Below are 23854 nucleotides of genomic sequence, written 5' to 3' on the forward strand. Positions count from 1 at the left end.
TCTTCAAAGAAACTCCCACCAAGGGGGTGAAACAAGCAAGCAGGAGGAGGAGGATGGCAGAAAAGGTAATTAAGGCTGCCTGTGGGCTCACATATCGAGCCACAAATTAATTAGATAATCAGGAGCCAGCCGCAACATCCTGCTGACTGCTTGCCCTGGCTACTGTGAGTCAGTCAGGCAGCCCAGGTGCCCAGGAAGGGCAGGCCAGTGGCTTTATGGCCTGGATGAAGATGGTGCTCCACAGACCTGTTGGCCTCTGCTCTCCATGCTGGGCACATTGGCTCCAGCATCCTCCTGTCACCAGCCTAAGTTCTCTGCCCGGGGCAGTGAGTAGAGTGGATTTTGAACATCCCCTCCACGTGACAGGAGATCTGGCCCTACTGCAGGTAGTTCTCTGTGTTTAGAAAAGAGATATTTCATCTTTGAGTCACTGACGTGGTTCTATCAGATTTCAAAATGACATTTCTTTCCCTCACTTTGAGGTTAAATGCAGAAGGAAGGTCCAGCAACATGCCTTTGACCATTTCTACCACAGCAAAGTTAATGAGAGCATTACATGTGCTCTAATTGTAAAATGCACCACAACAGAAGTGTAGGAAGACAGGGAAGGCTGCTGCAAAAAGCAGGTAAACACAAGCTTTCATCAACAGTCTAAGTAACACATGTCCCCAGGAGTTGCAAGGATCCTTTATTCAACCAAGGATGAATCAAGGCAAGTTGATTCTGTGAACAAGACAGAAAAGGAACTTCCATGTGCCAAAAATCATATGTCTTTTCTCCATGTGCCTGAGTTCCTTAGCACAGAAGAGTGGTGGATGAATTGCAGGCAGGATCACACCAAAACTCCATGTAACCCTTGTTTCTGCAGTTGGTCAGTAGCAGATCCTCAGAATAAACTATAAACCCACACTATTCCCTTTCTCTGCATATGCACCAGCAATACAGAGAAGACAGCACAGCAATTTTTCTTCTTACAGAGCTCAGATGCCATTAGGACTTTTATGTTTAAGACTCGTGGTAGTTAACCCTCTTCTTGTTCCATTTGTACCTGATTTGCTCCTGTAGTTGTTTCTGGTAATTCCATTTTGCCTTTATTTGAAATTATTTGATGCAGCTTCTCCAGCTCCCCCAGGATTTATGTCCACTCTCACCACCAGCCACCTCTCTCATTTCCAGTCTGATGAATCCTCCCTTCTTTAAGCTGTTTTACTGCAGAACTTGCTCTGTACCCCTCAGCACCTTTGCTTCCCTTCCCTGATGTTCTGTTTCTATTGATTTCCTTTTTTCATTTTTTATACACTTGAGTAGAGATGTCCTCTGGCCCTCTGAGGTCCACCACCACAGAGACATTCTCAAATTATTGCTGGGTACATTTACTTGCAGTTTCTTTACTGCTAGGGTGAAAAATACTGCTCTTGACCAAATAATTAAATAAGGAGCAGCAAATTTTCTAGTGGAGGGGATGTTTTTGAGCAGAGGAAGATTTACTGGAGAGGGTGCACAGATGATGGTTTATGATGTGTGAGGTCTAGCATACCACTCTGAAAGATGAATTTTATCATGGAAGCATAGAATCATACAGTTGTTAAGGTTGGAAAGGCCTTTAAGGTCATCAGATACAACCATCAACAAAGCATAGAATTGTACAATTGTTAAGGTTAGAAAGACCTTTAAGGTCATCAGATACAACCATCAACACAGCATCACCATGTTCACCACCAGACCATGTTGTCAAGGGCACATATTTTTGGAACACTTCCAGGGATGGTGACTCCACCACTTCCCTTAACCTCCCCTGGCACAGTTTGAGGCTATTTCCTCTCATCCTGTCCCTGCTACCTGGGAGGAGAGACTGACACCCACCTCACTACAATCTCCTTTCATCTGTTCATCTTCTTTCAACCTCCTTTCATCAATCCAACCCTGGTTTTGAAATGTCATCAGGATGCCCCATGCAGGCCACCTTGCCTTCACACCCAAATGTCATTTTTTTGCCTTCAACAGTTATTTTCCTCCCAGGTGACCTTTATTTCCACAACACAGGAGCTGACCAAGACGTGCTCACTCATGAATGGCAGTTGTGTGGGAAGTCAGGAAAACAAAGCCGACAGCACGTGGATCCTTCCCAACTTGCCCAGTAAGTGCACATGGACAGCCACAACACCTGCCAGCAAGTCTCCACATTCCTGCATGCCCTTGTAAGTAATTCTTTCATGCTTGCTATTTCTGAGACTGCACTTTACTATCTTTTCCTGAAGATGAAGTGCTACTGTTACACCAGGACTCTCATGACCATAAATTGATTGTTAAACTAATGATGATTCATTTTCCAGAAGGCAAAACCAGCCTAGTGTCTCCTCTCTAAGAAGGTTTTTCTCACTGTCTTTACTTTGCAGAAAGATGTAGCTGGCTTGAATCTCAGCTCTATATTTTCCAGCACACTTTTGAAAGCATCTGCTTGTTTGGGGCATCTTATTTTAGAACTGAGGAACATATTTCATAGACAGATTTCAAGCAGGGACTTGCACACTTCTGCAAAGAGGACTCTCTGAGGTTTGGTGTCACACAGCAGAAGCACAGGCACTCCCAGCTGTCAGGCACTTGAGGAGATGCAGGAATGGCTCTCCTAGCTGTAGCACAGGGCAGAATATACCCCAAAATTGTGGCACCCATCCCCTCATAGAGCCCTGTCAGGAGTTTCACTGCCCTTGTCTGTTCAAACAAACTGAAGCTCTGTGTGAGATGTCAAAGTAACAGCAATATCTTTACTGATGGCTGAGAGACCTTCATAAAAGTGGATTACCATGGTCTGGGCTTGTAAACAAGTAGAAAATGGGCTCACAGAGTTTACCCACTCTGTGTAAGCAACCCAAAGGCTCAGTGCAAAGCAAAGTGCTTGCCCTGATCTGTTCCTGCCCTCACAGCAGTGAGTTCCCTCCCAGGGTGAGATGAGGCTGCCAGAGGGCCCAGACTAGACTTGACAAGAGGTGCTTTAATGACCTGGCAAACCAGACACATACAAGCTATTAAAGATAAGGCTCTCCCATAAATGTCAGGGGAACAGCAGACATGTCCCTGCAGAGCAAGGGTGTAAAACAGGAATTCAGCTCCAGCAAGTGAGGAACTGGAGCCCACAGATGGTGCAGCACCGCTCTGCGTGGTCGTGGTCATGCCTGATCAAATGTTAGGGAGGACAAGGCTGGCCCACAGCCCTCAGCATATGTGAAGTCCAGAGCAGCCTCTGGGCTGGCCCATGAGGGAGGGAGGAGTGGACTCCAGAGCTTCCAAGCTGATCCAGCAAACTGTATCTAGCAATTCACTCAGTGCAACCCCTGCAGATGGTGCCCCAGGATACAGACAGCACTTTTCAGTCCAACTGATTTATTTTTCCTCAATTGTCCTGAGCAGGAAAACATTCTTGGGGTTTGTCAATTTAGCATCAGGGTGCCATGGGGTGGCAAGGTGGTGCCAGTGTCAGAACCCATCCCATCTCCAGACAGGAGATGGGCTGCCAGGGGGCATCAGGGCAGCCCCAGTCCCGGGCATCAGGCACCTCTCTGGGGATGGGATCCAGATGAGGGTGCCCACACAGCATCACTGGGGCAGGAACTGAAATTTAATCCACTGTACAGCAGTTAAGAAAATGCACTGGGACACATCACACCTTTTCTTTTACAGCACTGTGTGGAGGGGCTGGTTTGGCTTCCCTGCTCACAGATGGAGCCAATGTAACAAAAATCTCTGCACTTCCTGAGGGTCCCATGTGAAATCTGTTTGAGTTTTAGAGGTAAAAGCAGAGAGAGAAGACGTTATTTTAATTAAAAATATTCTTTATTTTTTCAGTAATACAGAATTAGCTCTACTATCCCTTAAGCTAATTCTGACCTTAGCAAGAATCCCTTGCTTTGCCAGGACTGGTTTTTCCCTGGGTATCTTATGGAATAACAGGCCATGAGGAAAGGCAGGAATCCTGGAGAAAAACCATCCTTGTCCACTGCAATCCTGAACTGATATCAGCATCTGCAGGACTAGACTAGCAACCACATCCAAAGGCATTTTTCATAGACCTTCTCCCTTCAGGACACACACACAGAGCTCTCACAGCTGGGAAAGGAAGATGATCATCAGTTACTATTTTTGTAGTAAAATATGGTAGTGATTAGGAAAGGACTTATATTCCTTTCTCTTTCCCATCCCCTCACCAGGCTCTGCCACAGCAGAGCCTGGAACTGCACAGCAACTCTGGGACCTCCAGCACAGGAAGGACATGGACCTGTTGGAGTGAGTCCAGAGTAGGCACCCACTTGGTCAGAGGGAGAGAACACCTGACTGAGAGAATTGGGAATGTTCAGCTTGGAGAAGAGAAGGCTTTGGGGTGACCTAATTGCAGCCTTCCAGCACCTGAAGGGAGCCTATGAGAAAGATGGAGAAAGACTATTTAGAAGGTTCTGGAGTGACAGGACAAGAGGAATGGATTCAAACTGAAAGTTAGATTAGATATTAGGAAAAAAAATCTTTACTGTGAAGGTGGTGAGACACTGCAACAGGCTGCCCAGAGAAGTTGTGAATGCCCTGCCCTCGAAAGTTTTCATGGCCAGATTGGATGGATCTGGTCTGGTGGGAGGTGTTTCTGCCCATGGGAGAGGAGTTGGAACAAGATGATCTTTAAGTCCCTTCCAACCCAGACCATTCAATGATTCTATGATCATGCCTTTCTGGGCTTCAGAGGACATGGTAGCATCCCATTTACCACAAATACTAGGTAAATAAATGGCCTTGCTTTCTTCTCTCAAGCTGACCTCCTGCAACCTAGAAGTGTAACGTAATAATCTCTTCAAAGCCAGGCTCTAGTTAATTGTCACCTGAAGGAACTGGAGCTTTCTTGTGCCATGGCTCAGCACCCCTGAAATCCCTGAGCATTTTGTTGGATTTTAGAGCAGATGTGTAATGGCTGCAGCTTTGGGGGGAGCTCATTTATTATTATTATTGCCTCACGTTTACCAGTACCCTGCAGAGGCCACGATGTCTCTGCAAACACTTTCCACAGAGGGAGGGGTAACAATATAATACTCCATCATTTCTGGGCTTGAGGTGCAAGGAAACTGGCTCCTTTTGGTAGTAAAGGTCTTCACTAAACCACTATTCCTGCACTCCTGCAAGGCAAGAAATGTTTATATCATACTTGCAAAGCCTGGAGGGAGGTGTGTGTGTCTTTAAGTAACCCAGCATGTCACCCTGCAGCACATGGACTTTCTGTCAGCAGCCAGGCATCTGCCTGGCCATGATAGCAGGCAGGGATAACTCCAGCTCAAGGTTCAGAGGATGATAGTGGGTGAGAGCTGCACAAAGCAGAGCTGAGCAGTGAGGGAGTGGGGGTTGTCACCCCATTGGGAGAGAGATGTGCTGGTTTGCAACCAAGGACAATATGCCCAGATAAACCCAGCCCTCATCAATCCTCTCGCTCCAACTCTGAAAGAGCTCAAGGGTGTGAGTTCCATGACTGCCTGGCTGGGCGTGTTTGGTTGTGTGTTGGGCAAACAGGTCTTTTCCATTCTGGTTGCAACTGCTGTGAGGTGGTTCTTGGCTTCTGCTGGAGTCTGGCAGTGACTAACAAAACCAGGCAGCTGGATTTCCCTGATCACAGAGCCCAGTTTAATTATTTGCAGAAAAACCTTCAGAGTCCTCTGTGGCTTGGGCTTTTCTGATGGCTTGAAGCCATCCTTGCAAGTTTAGGAGTCCTGGCTGGGCAAGGAACTGTTGGCCCAAAGACAGCTGGAAATGAAAAAACAGAGGCGGTGCTGGGTAGGACAGTGGGAAGAGGAACTTTGTGTTGTGCATGGTCTTCTGGCTTTCTCACCCACAGCATAAAATCCTGAGGCTTCTCAGCCTCTTCTCACTCATTATAGAGGCCTAGGGCCTTGCAGAACAAGACACTTCAGAACAGTCTTGAAAATTAAGTACCTTAATTTTTGTGCAAAAATTAACTCATGATGGAAAACTGTAACTACCTCCTGGGGCCATTAATTGTTGATGGGGGCTTGTTCTCCTGGAATTGGGATGTCTCTCCATGGCTTTGATAAAGCTGTTGAAACTTCACTCAGGTTTTATCTTGGTTCATGTTGCATAGAATAGCTTTGATATGACTTTTTATTTTTCCTATATTATTTCAGGACAGAAGAAAAAAAGATCTTGCCCAATATCCTCAAGAAAGTTGGCTGCACCCCAATGGTCCGAATCAACAAGATTGGGAAGTCCTATGGGCTCAAGTGTGAGCTTTGTGAGTGTCCCCTTTCCACCAGGTTTTTCCATGCCATGAGGTGAGAGTGAGGGGCAGTGCTGGAGGGAGGCTTCAGAAGAGACTCTGTGAGAGCAAGTACCGCTGGGGAGGGACAGATGTGGCACGTGCTGGGTCCTCCTGCTTATCAGGTTACATTATACTCTTTTCTTGGGCCAAACAGGATGGTTTCAAGCAGCAAAGAGCAGGATAGTGGAGCATCTCTTCTTCTAAATAACAGCATATGTGCTCAAGAACACAACTGGCCTAAATTTGGGGGTGTGTGGATAACAACTGGCATAAGGCAGGGATGCTGCAGCACCTGGGGTAGCACATGGTGTGCACAGGGGAGACTGGCTGAGCCCTCCTGAAATGCAGTGGATGGGATGGGGAAAAGGGCATGGCAGGCTCCTTCCTGCAGCCTGCCAGGCACAGGATGCAGCTCAGGCTGTGAGGACACACATCAGTGTCACCCCTGGCTGCAGGCAGAGCTCCCATGCAAGGGGGAATCCTCTGCCAAGCACTGCTGACTGCTGCATCACTGTCCCAGGGCAGCAACTGCTTCCCTTGGGGACTTTCCTAAAATGAAGCCCCAGGCAGAGGAGAGGGGTCTGCAGGCAGCTGGCATTATCAGCAACATGGGTGCCAGTCCCTGGTGCTAAGAGGCAGGCCAAAGTGCTCCTGGAGGGACAGCTTTTCCAGCAGGATCCAAGTCCTCACCATTTGGAGATGTTAGCACAGCACTGGTGCGGCCTCATGAAAGGGTCAGTTTTAGCCTGGTGCCCTACAGGAGTAAGGATAAGATCAGATCTGTGCATATGGACTTTTCAGTCTCCTTTCCTGTAACTTCTAACCCTAATAATTAATTTCACTCAAACTGGGCAGAAAGACAGATTCTCAGAGGCAGGAGCTTTTGTCAATGGTAGATAGCTGTGTGAGGAGGAGAGACTTAATGAATGCTCATCTTTAATGAAAAGGCTTAGTGGTGCCTCATGGTCCTGTTTGGCAGCTGGGCATCCTCAGGGTGACCAGCCTCCACCAGGCACACGGACACATGGAGCATGCTGTGCTCTTCCATCAGATCTCTTTTAGTGGTCTGAGATCTTTGGGCCAGTGACCCTGTAATCTCTACATTGCACTGCCTCTCACTTTCCAGAACGAGACCTGAGAGGATGATAGGAGACTGGAACAGAGGTGGTGAAGGTGGCAGGACAGGTGTGCAGTGTCTGGTCCACCTCTGAAGCAGGTTGTCCTTTGGAGGATGTCTTACTGGGACAGGAGCCTTAGAGGCGTGGGAAAATTTGGTGCTGGATAAGCCTGACAGATCCCGTTTTCTGGGATGGTGTCTCCCTCCCCTGGCACAGGAGAGGAAGGAGAACAGGACAGGAACAGCAACTACAGGGTCCTCTCCAGCAACACGTTAGCACAGGGGCTGTTCCCAAGCAAATATAGGAATGCTTGCAGCACAGCAGCCTCAAGAAATAGTTACAGCTGAATGGGATTACCTTGTACTTTCTGTGCCTCCAGGGATCTCTGAAGTTGTGGCACTTTGCTTTACAAAATATAATTATATGCACAAGATTTCTTTTCCCATTTGGGCTGTTTGGGAATCAGGCTGATTCCTCAGACTGAAGTCGCTGTCTCTGCCAGGATGAAGTGAATGACATCCTGGAAGAACCCATTTCTCCCTGGTGTCCATAAAACAGAGCTCAGTACCATCAGTTCAGATGTAGATGCTCATCAGAGCCTTGGGGAGATAAGTCCTGCTCCACGTATTAGCAGTGTGGAGGACCCAAAGAGGACTGAGGTGTGCCTTGGAGTCTGAAAGTGCCTTGAAAAGTTACTTGATTTTTCAGTAACTCAGTGAAGAAATTATAATTTTGGCTGACACTTGAAAGTGTTCTTTCTATTGTTCACTTTTCCTTATGGCACCCCATTCAGGACTACAGATCATCCCTACAGAAGGGGACATTTTGAGATACCTATGAAAAAACTGACAGAGCCTCTCCTTTCATTTCCAGTGGCAAAATGTGAGTACTTCAATGCTGGGGGCAGCGTGAAGGACCGAATCAGCCTCAGGATGGTGGAAGACGCAGAGAGAGCTGGGATTATAAAACCTGGAGACACACTGATTGAACCCACTTCAGGAAACACAGGTGGGAAGGGCTGGGATTATCTCCCTCTGCCTGGGGGCACAGTGGTTTTTGAGGGGCTGCAGGAGGGGCAGGGATTTGAGGAGCTCTTGCACTTTGACGCCAACCAGCTCTGGCTCCATCATTCCCTCAGTTCCCCTCCTGGTAGATATGGGCATCTGGTGGACATGGGTATGGGGTGTTGAGGTGCCTCACTGCTGAAATTCCTGAGGGCCTGTGAGGGTCCCACACCTGCCCAGGTGTACCTGGAAGGTTATGTTGTGGCAAGGCAAACAGTCTCAGGAGTTGGGGCAACTCCAGAAACTTCCAGGCTGGAAAGCTTTTGAATACTCAGAAGTTCCCACACAAGGTTTCCCTGATGGGTTGGAAAAGGAATTATCTGATCTTTTCCTTGTCACTGTCACCTGTCCTTCCACATGTTATGGTGGGCTGCAAGATAAGCAGGCACACCAGATTTTACAGCCTCCACAGGATCACTAATTCAAGTTTCAATGTCCCATTGCTGCTCTCTGCCCCATAAAAAGGACACATGTGTGTGCACAGAGTTCTTCCATACAGAAAGACACAGCAGAGGCTGTCAAGGTGCTCTGGATGGAGTTGAGGCCACGTCTCTCATTGCACTCCTGCCTCCCCCTCACTAGACATGCAGAATGGGTCTCATCTCTAGGAATTTTTCCCCCCCACTGTCACAGGCAGCCCCAGAGCCAGTCCCTCCTTTCCCCAGCCACCCACCAAACATGGGGCAAGGGAACCTGTGTTTCCCCAGAGCTGTTCCATAGGTGGATCACGCTGGGACCCTGCCAGCCTGGGGCAGCTGAAGTCATGCCAGTCTCCCTGCAGTCCCTCACAGGGACACACTGCTCCAGCCTCACCTTCCTCCTCTGGCTGGGGAGCAGCTGGCTCCATCCATCACCCCTGGTGAAATCGGAGCAGAGGTGTCCTTCGCCTGCTTGCCTCAGGGTGACATGTGCAGCTTTGTGTGTGTGTGTATGTGTCCATCGCCACCACAACTGAGAGCATTTGAGGGGGAGGGGAAGGCACTCCTGAAGGAAAATCACCTCTCTCCCATGTTTCCAGACACAAAGGAAGAGGTCTGAGCCTTGGTGAGGGAAGGAAAATGCTCCCCAGCCTTGCCATTCGCTCTGTGCAGGTTAATAGACTCCTGAGAGCAAGAGAGGCATTAGAGCTCAACTGACCTGTTAGCACATCCTCCCACACTTCTTGGTGTTCCCAGCACATCCCAAAAGGCTCATGGAGGATGCCCTCACCTGTAGTTCACTGGTGAACATTTCTAGGTTCCATTCACCGAGGGGGAGAGGAAGCAATGAACATCAGTCAGTTGGCTTTTCCAAATGCTGTCATTAAACAATTCCTTTTCCTCCCCAACACCAGGGATCGGGCTGGCACTGGTGGCTGCAGTGAAAGGTTACCGCTGCATCATTGTCTTGCCGGAGAAAATGAGTATGGAGAAGGTCAGAACTCTCTATGGTACTACCCCACAGCTGGGGAACACCTCCTTCCCTGCCTCACTCTGCCTTTCCCCTCCTAGAGCTGGAGTAACCTCTGCTTTAAGGGCTAGCAAGCCTTGTGCACACACTGTCAGAGCTCTGTAGCTATTCAGAGGGTCAACTCTTGATGGAAGAAAGCCCCATGTGTTGGCTTGGCTGACTGTCTGGTGTCAGCAGTGCCACTGGGGTGGTGTGTTAGACAAACACAGTGTGTGGCTGCTGTCTGGGAGGGTAAGGCCTGATTGGAGTGCAGGAGAGGCAGGAAGATGCCAGGGCTCACCTGCCAGTCCTGCCCACTTCCCCTCTGTCTGAAAATTCACTTGGTCTTTCTGTATATTTATGGGGTTTTTTATCATGGAGACACTTATGGTTACCTGAGCTGCTTTCTTGAGGTGGTGGAAGTCATGTCACTTGAGGTAAAACTGCCTGATCTGGAGATGGCAGAAATCCTGTCTTGGTGAGCCAAAAGCCTCACAAACTCCTCAGCTGAACTTGTGCCAGTGAAGTTAGACTTGGACCCTGACCAGGCTCAAAAATGAGCCCTTCTCTGAAGTGAAACCCTCATTTGAAACCTAGATCTTACTTAAGCTCAGTCTGGATCACATGCCACCTCTAGGTGCCCCAACACTCCCCTACCCTCCCTTTTTGATCCTTTCTCTCCCTGACAGCCCCATTTCCCAGTGGATTATACCCCAGGGCTGATTTGTATTTACTCTTTCCATGTGCTTGGGGAGAGAAGAGAAGGGAAGGGACTCAGGGCAAAGACAGCTTTAAAACCTCCTCCTTGCATGCAGGGGCTCAGACCCCAGCACAAAGGAGACACTGTTCCCTACCTGGTTCCCTCTGCCCTTTTCCCCTGGCACAAGGAGCAGCAGTGTTACCTCCCTCTCCCCTGTCCCCAGTCTGCCCTCCAAGTAGGACAGGGCATGAGGCCAGGCTTGAATCCATGTGCCAGCTTCAGGCAAGAGGCCCCAGGGTGCCAGGAGCATGTCAGAGATAGTATAGTCCAGAATTGGACATTGTAGCTGCAAATGATAAATGTCTCCCCATGCAAAGCTCCGCTGGCATCTGACTCTGCCATGAGCCCACAGGTTTGGATTACCATCCCTACATGGGGTCAGATGCATTACATCTACTCTTTTCCCTCCCAAAGGTCGATATTCTGAAGGCACTGGGTGTTGAAATTGTGAGGACCCCGTGTACCCCCTTTGATGCCCCGGAGTCGAACATCCGTGTTGCCTGGAAGATGAAAAGTGAAATCCCAAACTCTCACATCCTGGACCAGGTAAATGCTGTCCCTCCACTGACTCTCTTTCCAAACACAGTTTATAGGGTGTGCTCCAAGTGTGCCTGTGTTTGGGGGCTTCATTCAAACTGGCACAGGAGGCAGATTTCGTCAGTGTTTCATGGCTTTTGAAACTTAATCTCCCTTCTGCAAGCACAGGGTGACAGAAACAAATTAAGGGACACTTCCAAACCTGAAATACTCCTGGCAAAACCTGTATGTGGGCAAGGCTAGGTTTCCTTGCACAATTCAAAGACTCCTCAAATTGCTTCAGATTTAACTTTGACCTGAAAAAAAATCACTTTTTATGCTAGGCTCAAACTTGGTTCTACCTCAAAAATAACCTCATGCTGTAAAGGGCAAACCCCCATGACTCATACCAGCAGTTCCTGCAGTGTTGGGTCTTGAACAGGAGGACACTTCTCCCTTCAGTCTCAGGGAAGGGAGTGGAGGTTCCCTGTAGTGAGTAGGGAGCTCCTTCCTTTTAAGAAAAAAGAAGCTCAAAGACTGCTTTTCAAAAGCATCCTGGTCTATGGATGTGAGTGGGGGGTACACACACATCACCTGTACACGTCCCATGGCAAACTCTCCTGCACAGGCAGGAGAACTCTCCTGGCCCACAGTTCCCACCCACCTGAACATCCTCACACCTAGTGGGCAAAAAGTGCCATGGAGTGAGTGTTTGTGGGCATGTTTAATCTTCCACTGTGGAAAAATCCCAAGTGTCCTTGGGAACCTGTCCCAAAGCACCAACTAGGAGGAATACCTATATCTGCTCTGGCTGGGTCACAGTTCATCCCTCACCAGGGAGAGGAGGGGGCAGTTTCCTGCTTTGGGTACAGCTCTCCAGGAGCTATGGCTGGTTTGGTATTTGACCTACACTTCACATGGTAACTCCTGCTGTTTTCTGTTGAAATAAACAGTACAGAAATCCGAGCAACCCACTGGCTCATTACGACACCACAGCTGAGGAGATCCTGGAGCAGTGTGAAGGTACAGTCTGGGTTGTTGTTTCTACATGCTGAGGGCATGCAGAGGGCTATAGCTCTCTCTGAGAGGCTTATTTTACGTCATTTATTGACCTGAACGTCTAGAGACAGCCCAAAGGGCCTCTGTAGGTGAAGGCAGTGTTAGCTTAATAACCCTGACACGCAGGGTGTAGCAACTTCTCCTAATCCACTCCAGATACACCTCAGCCTGCGGGGCTTGCTGGCTGTGGCCTCCCATTGCAAAAGCCTGAGGGAGGAGACCAGAGGCTTAGGAACATGAGGTTGTACCTAAAGGAGAAAGAACATGTCTTTTGGTGACCACAACATCTCTGGGACCTGTCAGCTGGGAACTCAAGATGTCCCAGGAGTTCTTACTGGGGAATATAAATCCATCAGGGCATGGCAGACTGCATCTGACCCAGCACACTCATTTGCAAGTCAAAACAGATCAAAACTTCACAAACTAATGGCATTTGAAGTGACAGTAGGGGAGGATAAAGGACTATCCTGGTCCATGACTGCAGATAGAGCTGAAATTTATTACCATTTCTGGGAACACTATAAAAGGTAAACAGGACTCGAGGGTTTTACTGGAGAGCAGTTACCATGGCTGTAAAGCAGCCTGGCAGCAACAGGAACAATGGAGTCCCAGCCTTCCCTCCACTACAGCATAAGGATTTGCTCCTGCTGGCTACCAGACATGGTTTGTAGGTTCCCTTTTCCCTATGCAGTTGCAGCATCAGGTTTTGAAGGCCTGACTCCAATTCTGCTCTTACCAGCCCTAAATCTGTATCATTTCAGCAATGCCAGTGGGGATACATCTGACCCAGATTGGTGCCAGAGCACAGCTCAGCCATCTCTCCACTGTGCAAGCCAACACAGGCTGATAGTTGTACCTGTTAGTGATATGAGCTGCTAGTCACCTGTGTGCTTTGCTTCAGTGTGGTGGGGTTTGAAAGCGCTGGAAGTGCTGTGATATTCCCTACTCCCTAAGCCACAGAATCACAAAATACCTTGAGTTGGAAGGGACCAACAAGGATCATCAAAGTTCAGCTCCTGGCCCTGCACAGGACAGCCTCAAGAGTCACGCAATGTGACTGAAAATGTTGTTCAAATGCCCCCTGAGCTCTGCCAACCTTGGTGCTGTGACCACTTCCCTGGGGAGCCTGTTCCATTGCCCAGCCACCCTTTGGGGGAAAAATATTTTCCTAATATCCAACCCAAACCTCTGCTGACACAGCTTCATACTGTTCCCTTGGGTCAGTGGATGCCAAAGATGCATAAAGCATGGAAACCTGAAGTGGGAGATCTGGAGGTCGTTTTCAGCTCCCTGTGCTGAGGCAGGATGAGATCCTGTAAGCTCATCTGAGCTTCTCCACATGACCAGGCTTTGGCCACCAGCATGGCCTTTCTCATGTGGGGTTCTAGTAGCCAAGGGACATGGGCTCTGAATAAAGGGGAGCCCATGCTGCAGACCATGCTGAGTCCCTGCAAGTCTCTCTTTTCCCTCACCTGCAGGCAAGGTCCACATGGTGGTCATTGGGTCTGGCACAGGAGGCACCATCACTGGTGTCGCCAGAAAGCTGAAGGAGAAGTGCCCAGAGTGCAAGGTAAGCCAGGAGGCTGCCATGGTTTTCACGGGTTCACAGAATGGTTTAGGTTGGAATGCACCTTAAAGACCCCCTAGTTCCAACCCCCCTGCCATGGGTGGGGACACCTTCCACTAGACCAGGTTGCTCAGAGCTTCATCCAGCCTGATCTTGAACAACTCCAGGGGTGGAACATTCACAGCTTCTCTAGGCAACCTGTTCCAGTGCTTCACCACTCTCTCAGTAGAGATTTTCTTTTTAATATCCAACCTGAACCTACCCTCTTTCAGCTCAAAGCCATTCCCCATTGTTGCATCTCATTTCCTTCCTGTGCTTCTGATCAAAACTAACCCCATGGCTCACCTGAGTGAGCAGTTGTCTCCATGTATTTGCTTTTTCACAGCAATCTTTTGTTGGAAGCAATTTTGTGAGCTTAGGTCAGCCTAGACCCATCCAAATACCATAGAAACCAAACTTTTCACAGCCCCACTAAAATCCCCCTTGCCCTGTGCCCTACCCTATGCAGGACACTGTTGGATGCCCATGGCAGGAGTGGCTGATCCAGCTGATGGTGTTATTGCTCCTGGTTAAACTGCCTGGTGGAATTTTCTGGTCTGGCAACTCTGTGAGGGGCACAGACTGTACAAGTGGTTCTCCTCTACCCTTGTAGACCCCTTTGTGCTTTTTGGTTGACATCAGTAATGATGCTCATTCTGCAGAGCTTGTGCTTCAAGGCAGACTGGGGGCTTGACAGATGCTGCCTCTCTGGTGTAGTCAGTATGTGAGCAATCTCTGATCCACCAGAAAGTTGTGGACACCCCACTGGAGGGACCAGGGCATGAGGTTACCTCCCTGACTGGGTGCAGCTTTGCATGGAACAGTGTCACCATCCCTTCCTGAGCTGCAAACACAAAGCTGCAAGCACCCAGAGAGGTGTCACCATCAGCTGGCACAACCAGATCCAGAAAGGATGGCTGTAGCCATGGATTTCAGCATTTTAAGCTTGCTGGCTGTCTTCGCCCTGGAGCAGATTAAGGAGCACTTGCACTATCCGAAGGGTTGAGCTTTGGAAGTGGCAGGCTCTGCCAAAGGGGTGATGACAAACACCTTGAGACCGATAACATTTTAAGCCACCAGTCACTTCTGCAACAGCTGAAGATCTAAGATCTATTATCTAAGATCTATTTAAAATGCCAGTGGGAAAATCACCCCTTTATCCTGGAAGCCCTCCACCTTGCCAGTGGTTGGGGATATTAATGAAAATTATGGGAAGGAAAACATTGCTGATAAGAGAGTAGATAATTTTTTCCTTTGAGTTTTATGTTTGGCTGTGTCTGAACCCTTTGTGGTTTATCGAGACTTCCTTCTCTCAAAGATTGTTGGTGTAGACCCCGACGGCTCCATTGTCGCTCTTCCCAGTGAGATGAACAGGACAAACACCACGACCATTGAAGTGGAGGGCATTGGGCACGACTTTATCCCTACAGTCCTTGACAGATCAGTAAGTAGCCATGTGATGAGAGGCCTCTGCCTGATTTTTGGCTTTGCATCCAGCCTACTTCCAGCCTACTCAGAGGTAGCCAACTCTGATACCCAACTGTAACCCAGCCCCAAGGCTCTTGCATACCTTTCCAGTGCAGAACAAGCTGTTGTGGAGGGATTGGGACCCCAGCACTAAAGCATCTCTCTGAGTAACCCTGATTCTAACTGACCCACAAGGAGAAGGCAAATAGAATAGAAAAACAAGCTTATAGCACAGTGCCAGCCTCATCTGCTCAGCCTCACCAATGCTTAGAGTGTGTCTTTCACTACAATCACACAGTAGATATTTGTGCTGAGACTGATCTTCATCACTCTACTGTTTCCTGAGGCTTCTCTACTACAGCCACCACACACACACAGCAGAAATCCTGCACCATGTACGGGCTGGAAGACAAGCTCCAAGCTCTGTAAGACTGCAGATCATGAACCTTGCATCCCTTCTTGTTGTGTTTCCTCTTGATGTATCATCTGCCAACAGGCACAGAGCTTTAAATCTGTAATTCAAGCTGCCTGTGTTCCCTCTGGCCTCATTCTTAGGAAGGTTCCTCACAGCCTCAGACTCTTTCTGCTTTCAGCTGTGTGTTAACTGTGTCTTTGCTGTCAGTATGTGGCTGTAGAGCTGTCACCTGTAATAACCCAAACCACTTCTTGTAGCTGGGTCTGATTTTGCCTGTCAAAATAACAAACATTAGTATAGTCTGGCCTGGAACGTTATGATAATGCTCCCTCCTGACTCTGGACCTGTCAGCCATCCTAACTCTAAAGAAAGGGTGCTAGCTGGGAAGGCCAGAGTGGGTGCCAACAAGCAAGGACACACCTCCAGACCAAGAGTGCCCTGACAAATGCATTTGGTTCCAACAAGCATGGAAGGCAGCTCAAAGTTGCCAGATGTTGTAGGCATCAGCATCACAAGACACCTCAGAGGGTCAAGACAGCCTGAAATAGCAGTGCCGAAACTCAACCTTCTTGCTTTCCTTTCAGGTGGTTGATCAGTGGTATAAAAGCAATGACAGAGAATCATTCCTCATGTCTCGCAGGCTGATCAGAGAGGAGGGATTGCTGTGTGGTAAGCACCAGTGACAACAGTTGCTTCTCTTAACAAACTTTCTGAACCTTATCCATTTGGGACCAAAACACTTCAGTGTAGGTGCTCTCTGTATTTTGTGTCTGCTGGTTTAGCAGGGCTGAATAGCTGAATCGTGAGCTGGTGTGTAGGTCACTGCAGATTTCAGAGGTGTGTCTGTGAATCCATGGTCTGGGATCTGAGTCATCAGCCACAATAATTATAGAAGCGACAACTCTCCTCTTGCTGGAGCACTTTTGCAGTGTAACTGGATCTTCAGGCCTGACTCTGTGCAGGGTAGTGTTACACAGCCTGAAGAGAGGATTAATGGGGCTTGGGGCAGGACAGGTGGCCTAAAGCTGTCTCTCCACTAACAACTCTGCGAGGCTGTACTCTGTGTCATTGCCACACCAGAGGTGCCAGGTTTGGACCAGGAAAAACTGAAAGTAAAGAAGGTGTGAGATGTTCTTACTGAGTATTTCTCTCTGTGCCAACAAGCTGTAAGTGATCCCATTGGCCTTCCAAAATGAACAGGTGCCCTCAGACAAATCCTCAGAGGCTCTATACAACATCAGCATGTTTTTCATCCTTCCCTGCCACTGAGCAGGTACCTGCATGTTTGCATCCAGGAGCAGACACTACATAGGTTTGTAGTCACAGCTGATAAAAATCCTGAGCACTCATATCCAGGGAGTTTTGGAAAAGATCAGGCCACATATAATGAAACACTTCAATGTTGATTTAACCTAGCACAGAGTCATGGTGTTTCAACAGAAACCACTTGCTGAACTCAACTATAATTTGTGAACAGCTTCATGTTCCCTGAACTGCATTTTTTCAGGGCCATTCCTCATTTGTTTGAAAAGTGTGACTCAGTGATAATTAACCTGCTGTAAAATACGTGCTGCCTTGAATGCAGTGTGTAATTGGCACACAGATAGTGGAATGTGTTTGACTTCCAGTACTCAAACTACTGGTGGAAGAATTGCCTCTGTAAAGCAGGGACCTGCTTTCCCTACGTGCAGCAAACCACATGTGTGCACACAGACACAAGGAGTGTTTAAGTCTTCCCATCACGTTGGCCTGGTATTCCAAGCATGAATGTAATGTTTATGGTTTTTTTCAGCCTTCACAATGCATTTAAAGCCAATCTTTGATTGCCAAGTATGTCAGCCAGAAGTTCTAGAACTGACATGGTCTTCTCACCCAAAGAAAGGTTGGGGCGTGGGCAGGGTGTTATGAATGTCCCTGTACTGAACTATTCAGCCCTTGGTCTGTCCACAGAGTCACCCGAGAAGTGCTTCATGAAGTTCAGAATGTGACTTTTATGGTGCCTCAAAAGCCCATTGCCAAGAGCAATGTGTATGAACACATCCTTCAGTCCCTAACTCAGATCCCTAATGTGACCCTAAAGCCTACAGGGCTTTGGGATCAATTGTCCTCCTATCACAACATCTCAAGCCACCATCCCACGAGATGCCACCTTTACCTGGGTGCCTCTGCACCACTAAGTGGGTGACAACCACATTGGGACTGTGGCCCTACACCCTGTGCAGCCCTGACACTTGTCTCTCTCTCCTTGGTACCCTTCCAGGAGGCAGCTCAGGCAGTGCCATGTCTGCAGCTGTGAGAGCTGCCAAGGATTTAAAGGAAGGTCAGCGCTGTGTTGTTATCCTGCCTGACTCTGTCAGGAACTACATGTGAGTTTTGTGCTTCCTTGCCTGTTTCCAGCACCTGAGTGGGAGCTCCCATGGCCTTCTTCCCCATGGAGCCCTTCAGTGATGTGAGCTGAGTCTGGGTGCTGGGGGTTGATTGTCAACCACCCCAATAACTCTGATATCATGCCACACAGAGCAAGCACAGGGCTGTGAGTCTCCCTTGGGCAAATCACAGAAAAAAACCCTAAATGAACAACAGGGAGAAATTGCACACCACTATGGTAAGCACCAGGAGTGGGTGTTGGGACACTTGGGGGTGTATCTCCTCTTACCACTGACTCATTGCACGGAGCAGGAGTCAGCAAAGCTGCAGGTTTTGAACTTACATGCCTAAAGTTAGGAAGGCAAATAGCTGGCATGCTTCTGGGAGTTACTGAGCACCCGCAGCCCCAGCTGACCTTAAAAGGGGCTAAGAGCAGGCAGCTGCAAAAATCATGGGAGCCCCGGGGGCAGTGCTGTGGTCTAGTGCATGAAACAAAGCACGACTTCTTCTGCAAGGCTCACAGACTGCTCTTTGTTGGTGATTTCTAGGTCCAAATTCGTGAATGATAAGTGGATGATAAAAAATGGGTTCCTAAATGAAATCCAGGAGCACAAGCCTTGGTAAGACAACTTCTGCTGGGATAAACTGTGCTAAGAGAATCAGCTTCCTGAGTCTGGAAAGTATTAACTTCAAAGGAAAGTGTTCTCTTTTAGTATTTACAAAAAACACAGTTAAGTCCAGATCCCTCTGGGGAGGTTGTAATGTCAGCTCCTCTCTTTGGTGTGGTTAGATATCCCAGTTCTCCAACCAAAGTCTATGAAAGAGCCATTTCTGTCCCAAAGTAGCCAATCTACTGCCATGTGGCCCCCAGGCCACACAGGCCCTGCTGAGCAGAACAGCCAAGGTGAACATCCAGCTCCACACAAAACCTCTCTCTGCTCCACAGCTGATGTTCAAAGGACCATCAGGCTAGTGGGGAGATGGGCCCTGTTGTAGCAAACTCCCTTTCAAACAGCTCTGAAAGTCTTTTCAGGCAGGAGACAATAAATTTTAACTTCCCAGAACTGCTGGCCAGAAAAGATGATCAACTCATTTTTCTCTTGGACACCACAAAGAAAGAGTTCCCTCAAGGCAGGGAGTCAGACACAAACTGTTGGTTCCAGTTGATGAGCATTGGGCAAATGCCAGTTGTTTAGAAAGCACCTATCCCACCTCTAAGACAATAGGCATGATTGATGTCACCTGCTCCTTTGGGTTACTATAACCAAAGGTTATTGCAAAATGTTTCCTAAAAAACTTAATACATTTCTAGGGACTCTTGTGTCTTGTTAGGATTGCTCTTTGTCCTTTCAGCCTTTAGCATTGCGCTGTCTTTTCTGCAAGGACAAAGGGCTGAGATGTTTGGGGAGGTGCCTGTGGTCCCTCACAAACAAATGTAGCTTGCCCTCATAAGTCACACGAGCATCTCTGCCAGGCTGTGTCCTGGAGGAGCTGCTTTTTGAGAAACAAAGATACAGACCATAGAAGTAAAACTGGTACATCACCCACTTATGAGCTTGAAGTGAAGCCCTCAGTAGCTTCCCTGGATGCAGGACAGCTCAGCCCCTTGCCAACTGCTGGCCTCAGCCCTGCCTCTGGAGTTGTATGAGCACTGGGCATAGGGAAAGCTTGGCTTCGACAAGACCTGGCCATGAGGAACTTGTAACATTACTGCCTTGGGGATAGGAGTGGGGTGGCTTTGCAGGCTCAGCTCTAGAGGCCTTGCCTGACTGTTCAAGGCCACAGCTGTGCATCAGACAGCTCAGTGCTGCCATTTGTCTTTCAACAGGTGGTGGAACATCAAGGTGCAGAAACTGAATCTCTCAGCACCTCTCATTCTCCTCCCAGAAGTCAGCTGTCAAAAGGCAATTGAGATCCTCCGGGAGAAGGGATTTGACCAAGCTCCTGTTGTTGCTGAGTCAGGGTAAGTATTTTCTACAGAGACTGCCATTCACACAGGAAAATCCGTCATGAAGGTAAAGTCCCGTTTACTCATTCAGAGTTGGGGCTCTTGTGTTGAATTCTGTGATACACACTTTTAAAATACAATCTGCCTCACTGTGAAGATCCATCAATAAAACTCCTGTAAATGAGCCAGTTCAAGTCAAAGCCAAAGCCAGTGCCCACCAGACTCAGTAGAGGCTGGATCAGTGCACAGGCAAGGGGAGGCCAGAGAAGTGGTGAGGGCTGGATGGGAAACCCACACAAATAAGCAATTGGAGAGCCCACAAGTTTTCTCTCTCCCAGCTGCTAAATCCTGGACTGCAACAGCAGACTTTACCTACTGTTAAACCACCAGCTTGGTGAGGACAAGGAGCTTCTTGTCCTTTTCAAATGAGGAGAAACCTGATGCCTCACACTGATGGCAGCAGCAATTTGGTCACTGACATCAAGGGAGACAGTTCAGCCCCAACATAAAACATATGCCCTACCTCAGGTCCGATCTTTTGGAAACCTCCCTGTTCCCTTACAGACTTATTTTGGGAATGGTGACCCTCAGCAACACCCTCACCTCAGTGCTGGCTGGAAATGCAGAATTCTCAGACCCTGTTACGAAGGTTATCTACGACCAGTTTTCAAAGGTACCTCTAAGGCTGGTGTCAGCCTCTGTCCAGGGGTGGGAAAACGGGGAGAGGGGCACCACCACTCCCCTCAAGTGTGAGAGGAGCTGGGACAAGATATCCAATGAAAGGACAGAGAGGTGAAGGCAGAGATAGGTCTTCCCAAAACAGTGTGGGTGGGTGAGGGACATCTGATTCTGGTCCACCTTGTCACTGGCAGCTACAATTAGAGACAGGAGTCAGGCTTTGCACCCCTGTCCTTTAAATGTGAAGTGAAATGTTAAATGTCTCTGTTTGTCCTGTTTAGATTGGCCTGGAGGACAGCCTTGGGAAGCTTTCCTGCATCCTGGAGAACGATCACTTTGCTGTCGTTGTACATGAGCAAATGCAGTGTAGGTATCTGCAGGAGCACTGCACAGGCTCTGCATGGAAGTTTGAGAGGGAAAGGGAAATTCTCAAACTGAGAGTGGAAGGTATCACTGCAGCTGCTCCAGCTGTGCAGCCCCTGAGCCTTTGCAGAAAGGATTTCTGCCTCAAGGCTCTGCAAAGCCCTGGAATTGCCTTTTCCTGGCACCACAGGGATGAGGGGAGAGGGAGGAAGCCTTAACTGCAGGACCAGCACACTACTGGATGTGTGTTCTGCAGGAGCACTTCCCAGATCCTGTCCTTGGAAGCTGTGTTGGGCCCCCATGCACTGAAGAACCCATCAGCTCCATCCCCTCACCCAATTCCATGGTTTCCCATGGAATCCCACTTTTAGGGATCTCATTTATCTGACAGCCAAGGTGGACTGTGGGTGACTGTAGGGGCACCATGTCTGTGCTGCACTGCACTTGCCTCTTGAGCTGGAATTCAAATCACTGCCTTACTGGTTGTGGGCAGCAGAGGCAGAAGGGGGAAATTTAGGGATCTCCACAGACTTCCAAGGGCAAGGACTAAAGGAGTGTTTGGTCACATTAGATAAAGCTTAGGTGGAATTCAGGCATGTAAGTTGAGAAAGCTGAGAACTGGAGGGTCAGACCATGAGCAAGAACTGTGGCTTGGCAGATGATCATGGGCACTGGTGTTTGTAGCCTGGGGCACTTGTGTGAGCCTCACCTGCACCATGGCTGGGCATAGGAATGCTCTGTCAATTCAGGAGCACCACCAGACTACTCCAACAAAGCAGCCATACCAGCAGGTTTAGTTTATTCTTAATCCACTGTACGGCCATCCCCTCCTTGGTGTAGCAAACCAACTCAGTAGAGTCACCTGCAGCAGGACCACAGGAGCATGAGGGTTGCTGACACAACTTGTTCATCCTCTGACCAAAAATGGTAGGGTGGCTGCCTGCTGAACTCAGGGCCTCTGAAACCCACCAGCCCAAGCTTCCCAGCCCCTGTGCTTGTATTTCCAAGACCTGTAGACCCAAAAGCCCCATCGGCACTAAAGTTTGTAAGTCCAGCCATGGTCCCACAAAAGGTTGCAACCAGAAGCCTGTCATTCAAAACTGCCTTTTATGCACATTTCCAATTCTCTCACCAAGAACAATGCTAGGTAGAATTTCCTTTCTCAGTTCTATTGTCATAAAATAACTTTGTATCACATTTTGATATAAATTCAGTGGTATCAGCAAATTAAATGGCACGCACCAAAAAATATCAGCCACCTGTATGCAGTGCCTCTTGCTCTGCTTTTCAAACAACACCCTCTTTCTTTTCCAGAGCTGCTGTTTTAATGCCTTCACAGTTACCCCCTTATTTATTACTTTCTTCCCACACCTTCAGAGCTAGCATTTTATCTCATGTTTGGACTCTGGTGGCTAGTTTTATTTTTATTCAAGAAAACATTTATCAGGCAGTTAAAGCAATTGTGAAAGTGCTGTTTCATTAATGGTGGTGTAGGGCATTATGAGAACAGAGCAGGGAAGTGCCTCAGTGCTGCTTTTAGGGAGTCTCATTAGTTTGCCCTGAAAAGTTCTATGGTGATAGAAGCAGGACTGGAACAGAGGTTGGGTAAAACAACTGGGAAATTAAGTTTCCTCTCAGGGAAAAGGTGCATAATTTGCAGCTAAAACTTTTTTGGTGCAGTCCTAGTAACCTGACTGAGGCTACATCAGTAGTTTCTGTGGAGGTAGAGCAGAGACAGATGCTGTGCCCATTAAGGTTTTCTTTTAATAAATGAACAGCAGCCTCTGCATAGCTGGCAAGGGATAGGAGTAGTGGGTGGAGAGGTAAAGGGGATGGTTTTGTTTGGTTTTTTTTTCACTAAACTGTTATTTTCTGTGCTTACAGTCAATGGAAATGGCAGCTCCTTCATGAAGCAGATGGTGTTTGGTGTGGTCACAGCAATGGACCTCCTCACCTTTGTCAGCAGAAATGACAAGCAGTAGCAGAGCAGCTCAGCTGCCCCCACCTCCTCCAGCAGGACCAGGTGTACCCCCCCAGTCCAAAACATCCAGCCAAGGGCACCTTCTTGACTAATCCAGCCACAGTTTCTCAAAATGACTTAGGTGAAAATATTAATGTATTAATATTTGTCTGCCAAATACCACCCAGAGTATCACTAAAGAGAAGACAACTACAGGAATTGCATTTAATAGCCATGTGTGGAGCTTCCCAGGGCTGAATGGGCAAAGTGGGGTGGGGATGCAAAGGGGAAGTTTGTTACTGTCCAGATTTTAACAGGTGGGGTTGGTGTGTTTGGCAGCTGTTGGTACCTGTGCCCTGCCTGTGTTTACAGCTGGTGTGAGTTGTCCTGGGGAAGGTAAGTTTGATCTTAATTTTGCTGTCAGGCTACTGTGTTCCAGGAACTGATAATAAAGGTCAGGAGAGCCATTTGCCATGGATGCCAAAAAAACATAAACGAAAACAAATGTGAGAAAAGAGCTGTGGGACCAAACTGAAGTGCCATCAAAACCTGGTTTGGGGGAGTTTCTCCAAAAAGACCTAAAGGCCTTTGCAATCTGTCTGTAAGTTTCAGAAGCTGCTCCAAGGTAGCAACAACCAATTTCAATTTTGGCTTGCTGCTAAGTGGTTAGTCCATATTCTCAACCCAGTCTACTTTGTATGAGACTTTTATTAACTTATAGAATGCTGAAGTATTTATATTTAGGAATAGTGTCTGCTGTCTGTTGTTTCCTGAGTGACACAAGCTCTTAATAGATCTTCT

The 23854-nt window shown here is 48.2% G+C and overlaps 1 protein-coding gene across 1 annotated transcript; it reads left to right on the plus strand.

Moving 5' to 3' along the window:
• Positions 1 to 23075, plus strand: LOC139680760 (cystathionine beta-synthase-like). Its single transcript, XM_071573651.1, has 16 exons — positions 1 to 65; positions 2044 to 2198; positions 6171 to 6277; positions 8296 to 8430; positions 9820 to 9899; positions 11089 to 11220; positions 12144 to 12213; positions 13728 to 13819; positions 15174 to 15299; positions 16322 to 16406; positions 17998 to 18103; positions 18653 to 18724; positions 19933 to 20067; positions 20617 to 20725; positions 21012 to 21096; positions 22978 to 23075. Exons 1-16 carry the CDS (start codon positions 54 to 56, stop codon positions 23073 to 23075), a joined length of 1599 nt encoding a protein of 532 aa, XP_071429752.1. The 5' UTR covers positions 1 to 53.
• The last annotated feature ends 779 nt before the right edge of the window (positions 23076 to 23854 follow it).

Source organism: Pithys albifrons, chromosome 1 (assembly GCF_047495875.1).
Source record: "Pithys albifrons albifrons isolate INPA30051 chromosome 1, PitAlb_v1, whole genome shotgun sequence".
NCBI classification, from domain to species: Eukaryota; Metazoa; Chordata; class Aves; order Passeriformes; family Thamnophilidae; genus Pithys; species Pithys albifrons.

Bases quoted from the DNA above. Each gene is read 5' to 3' on its own strand.
- LOC139680760 (XM_071573651.1), top strand. The intron at 2,199-6,170 runs GTAAGTAATTCT...ATATTATTTCAG, and splicing joins CCACATTCCTGCATGCCCTT to GACAGAAGAAAAAAAGATCT. The intron at 15,300-16,321 runs GTAAGTAGCCAT...CTTTCCTTTCAG, and splicing joins CTACAGTCCTTGACAGATCA to GTGGTTGATCAGTGGTATAA.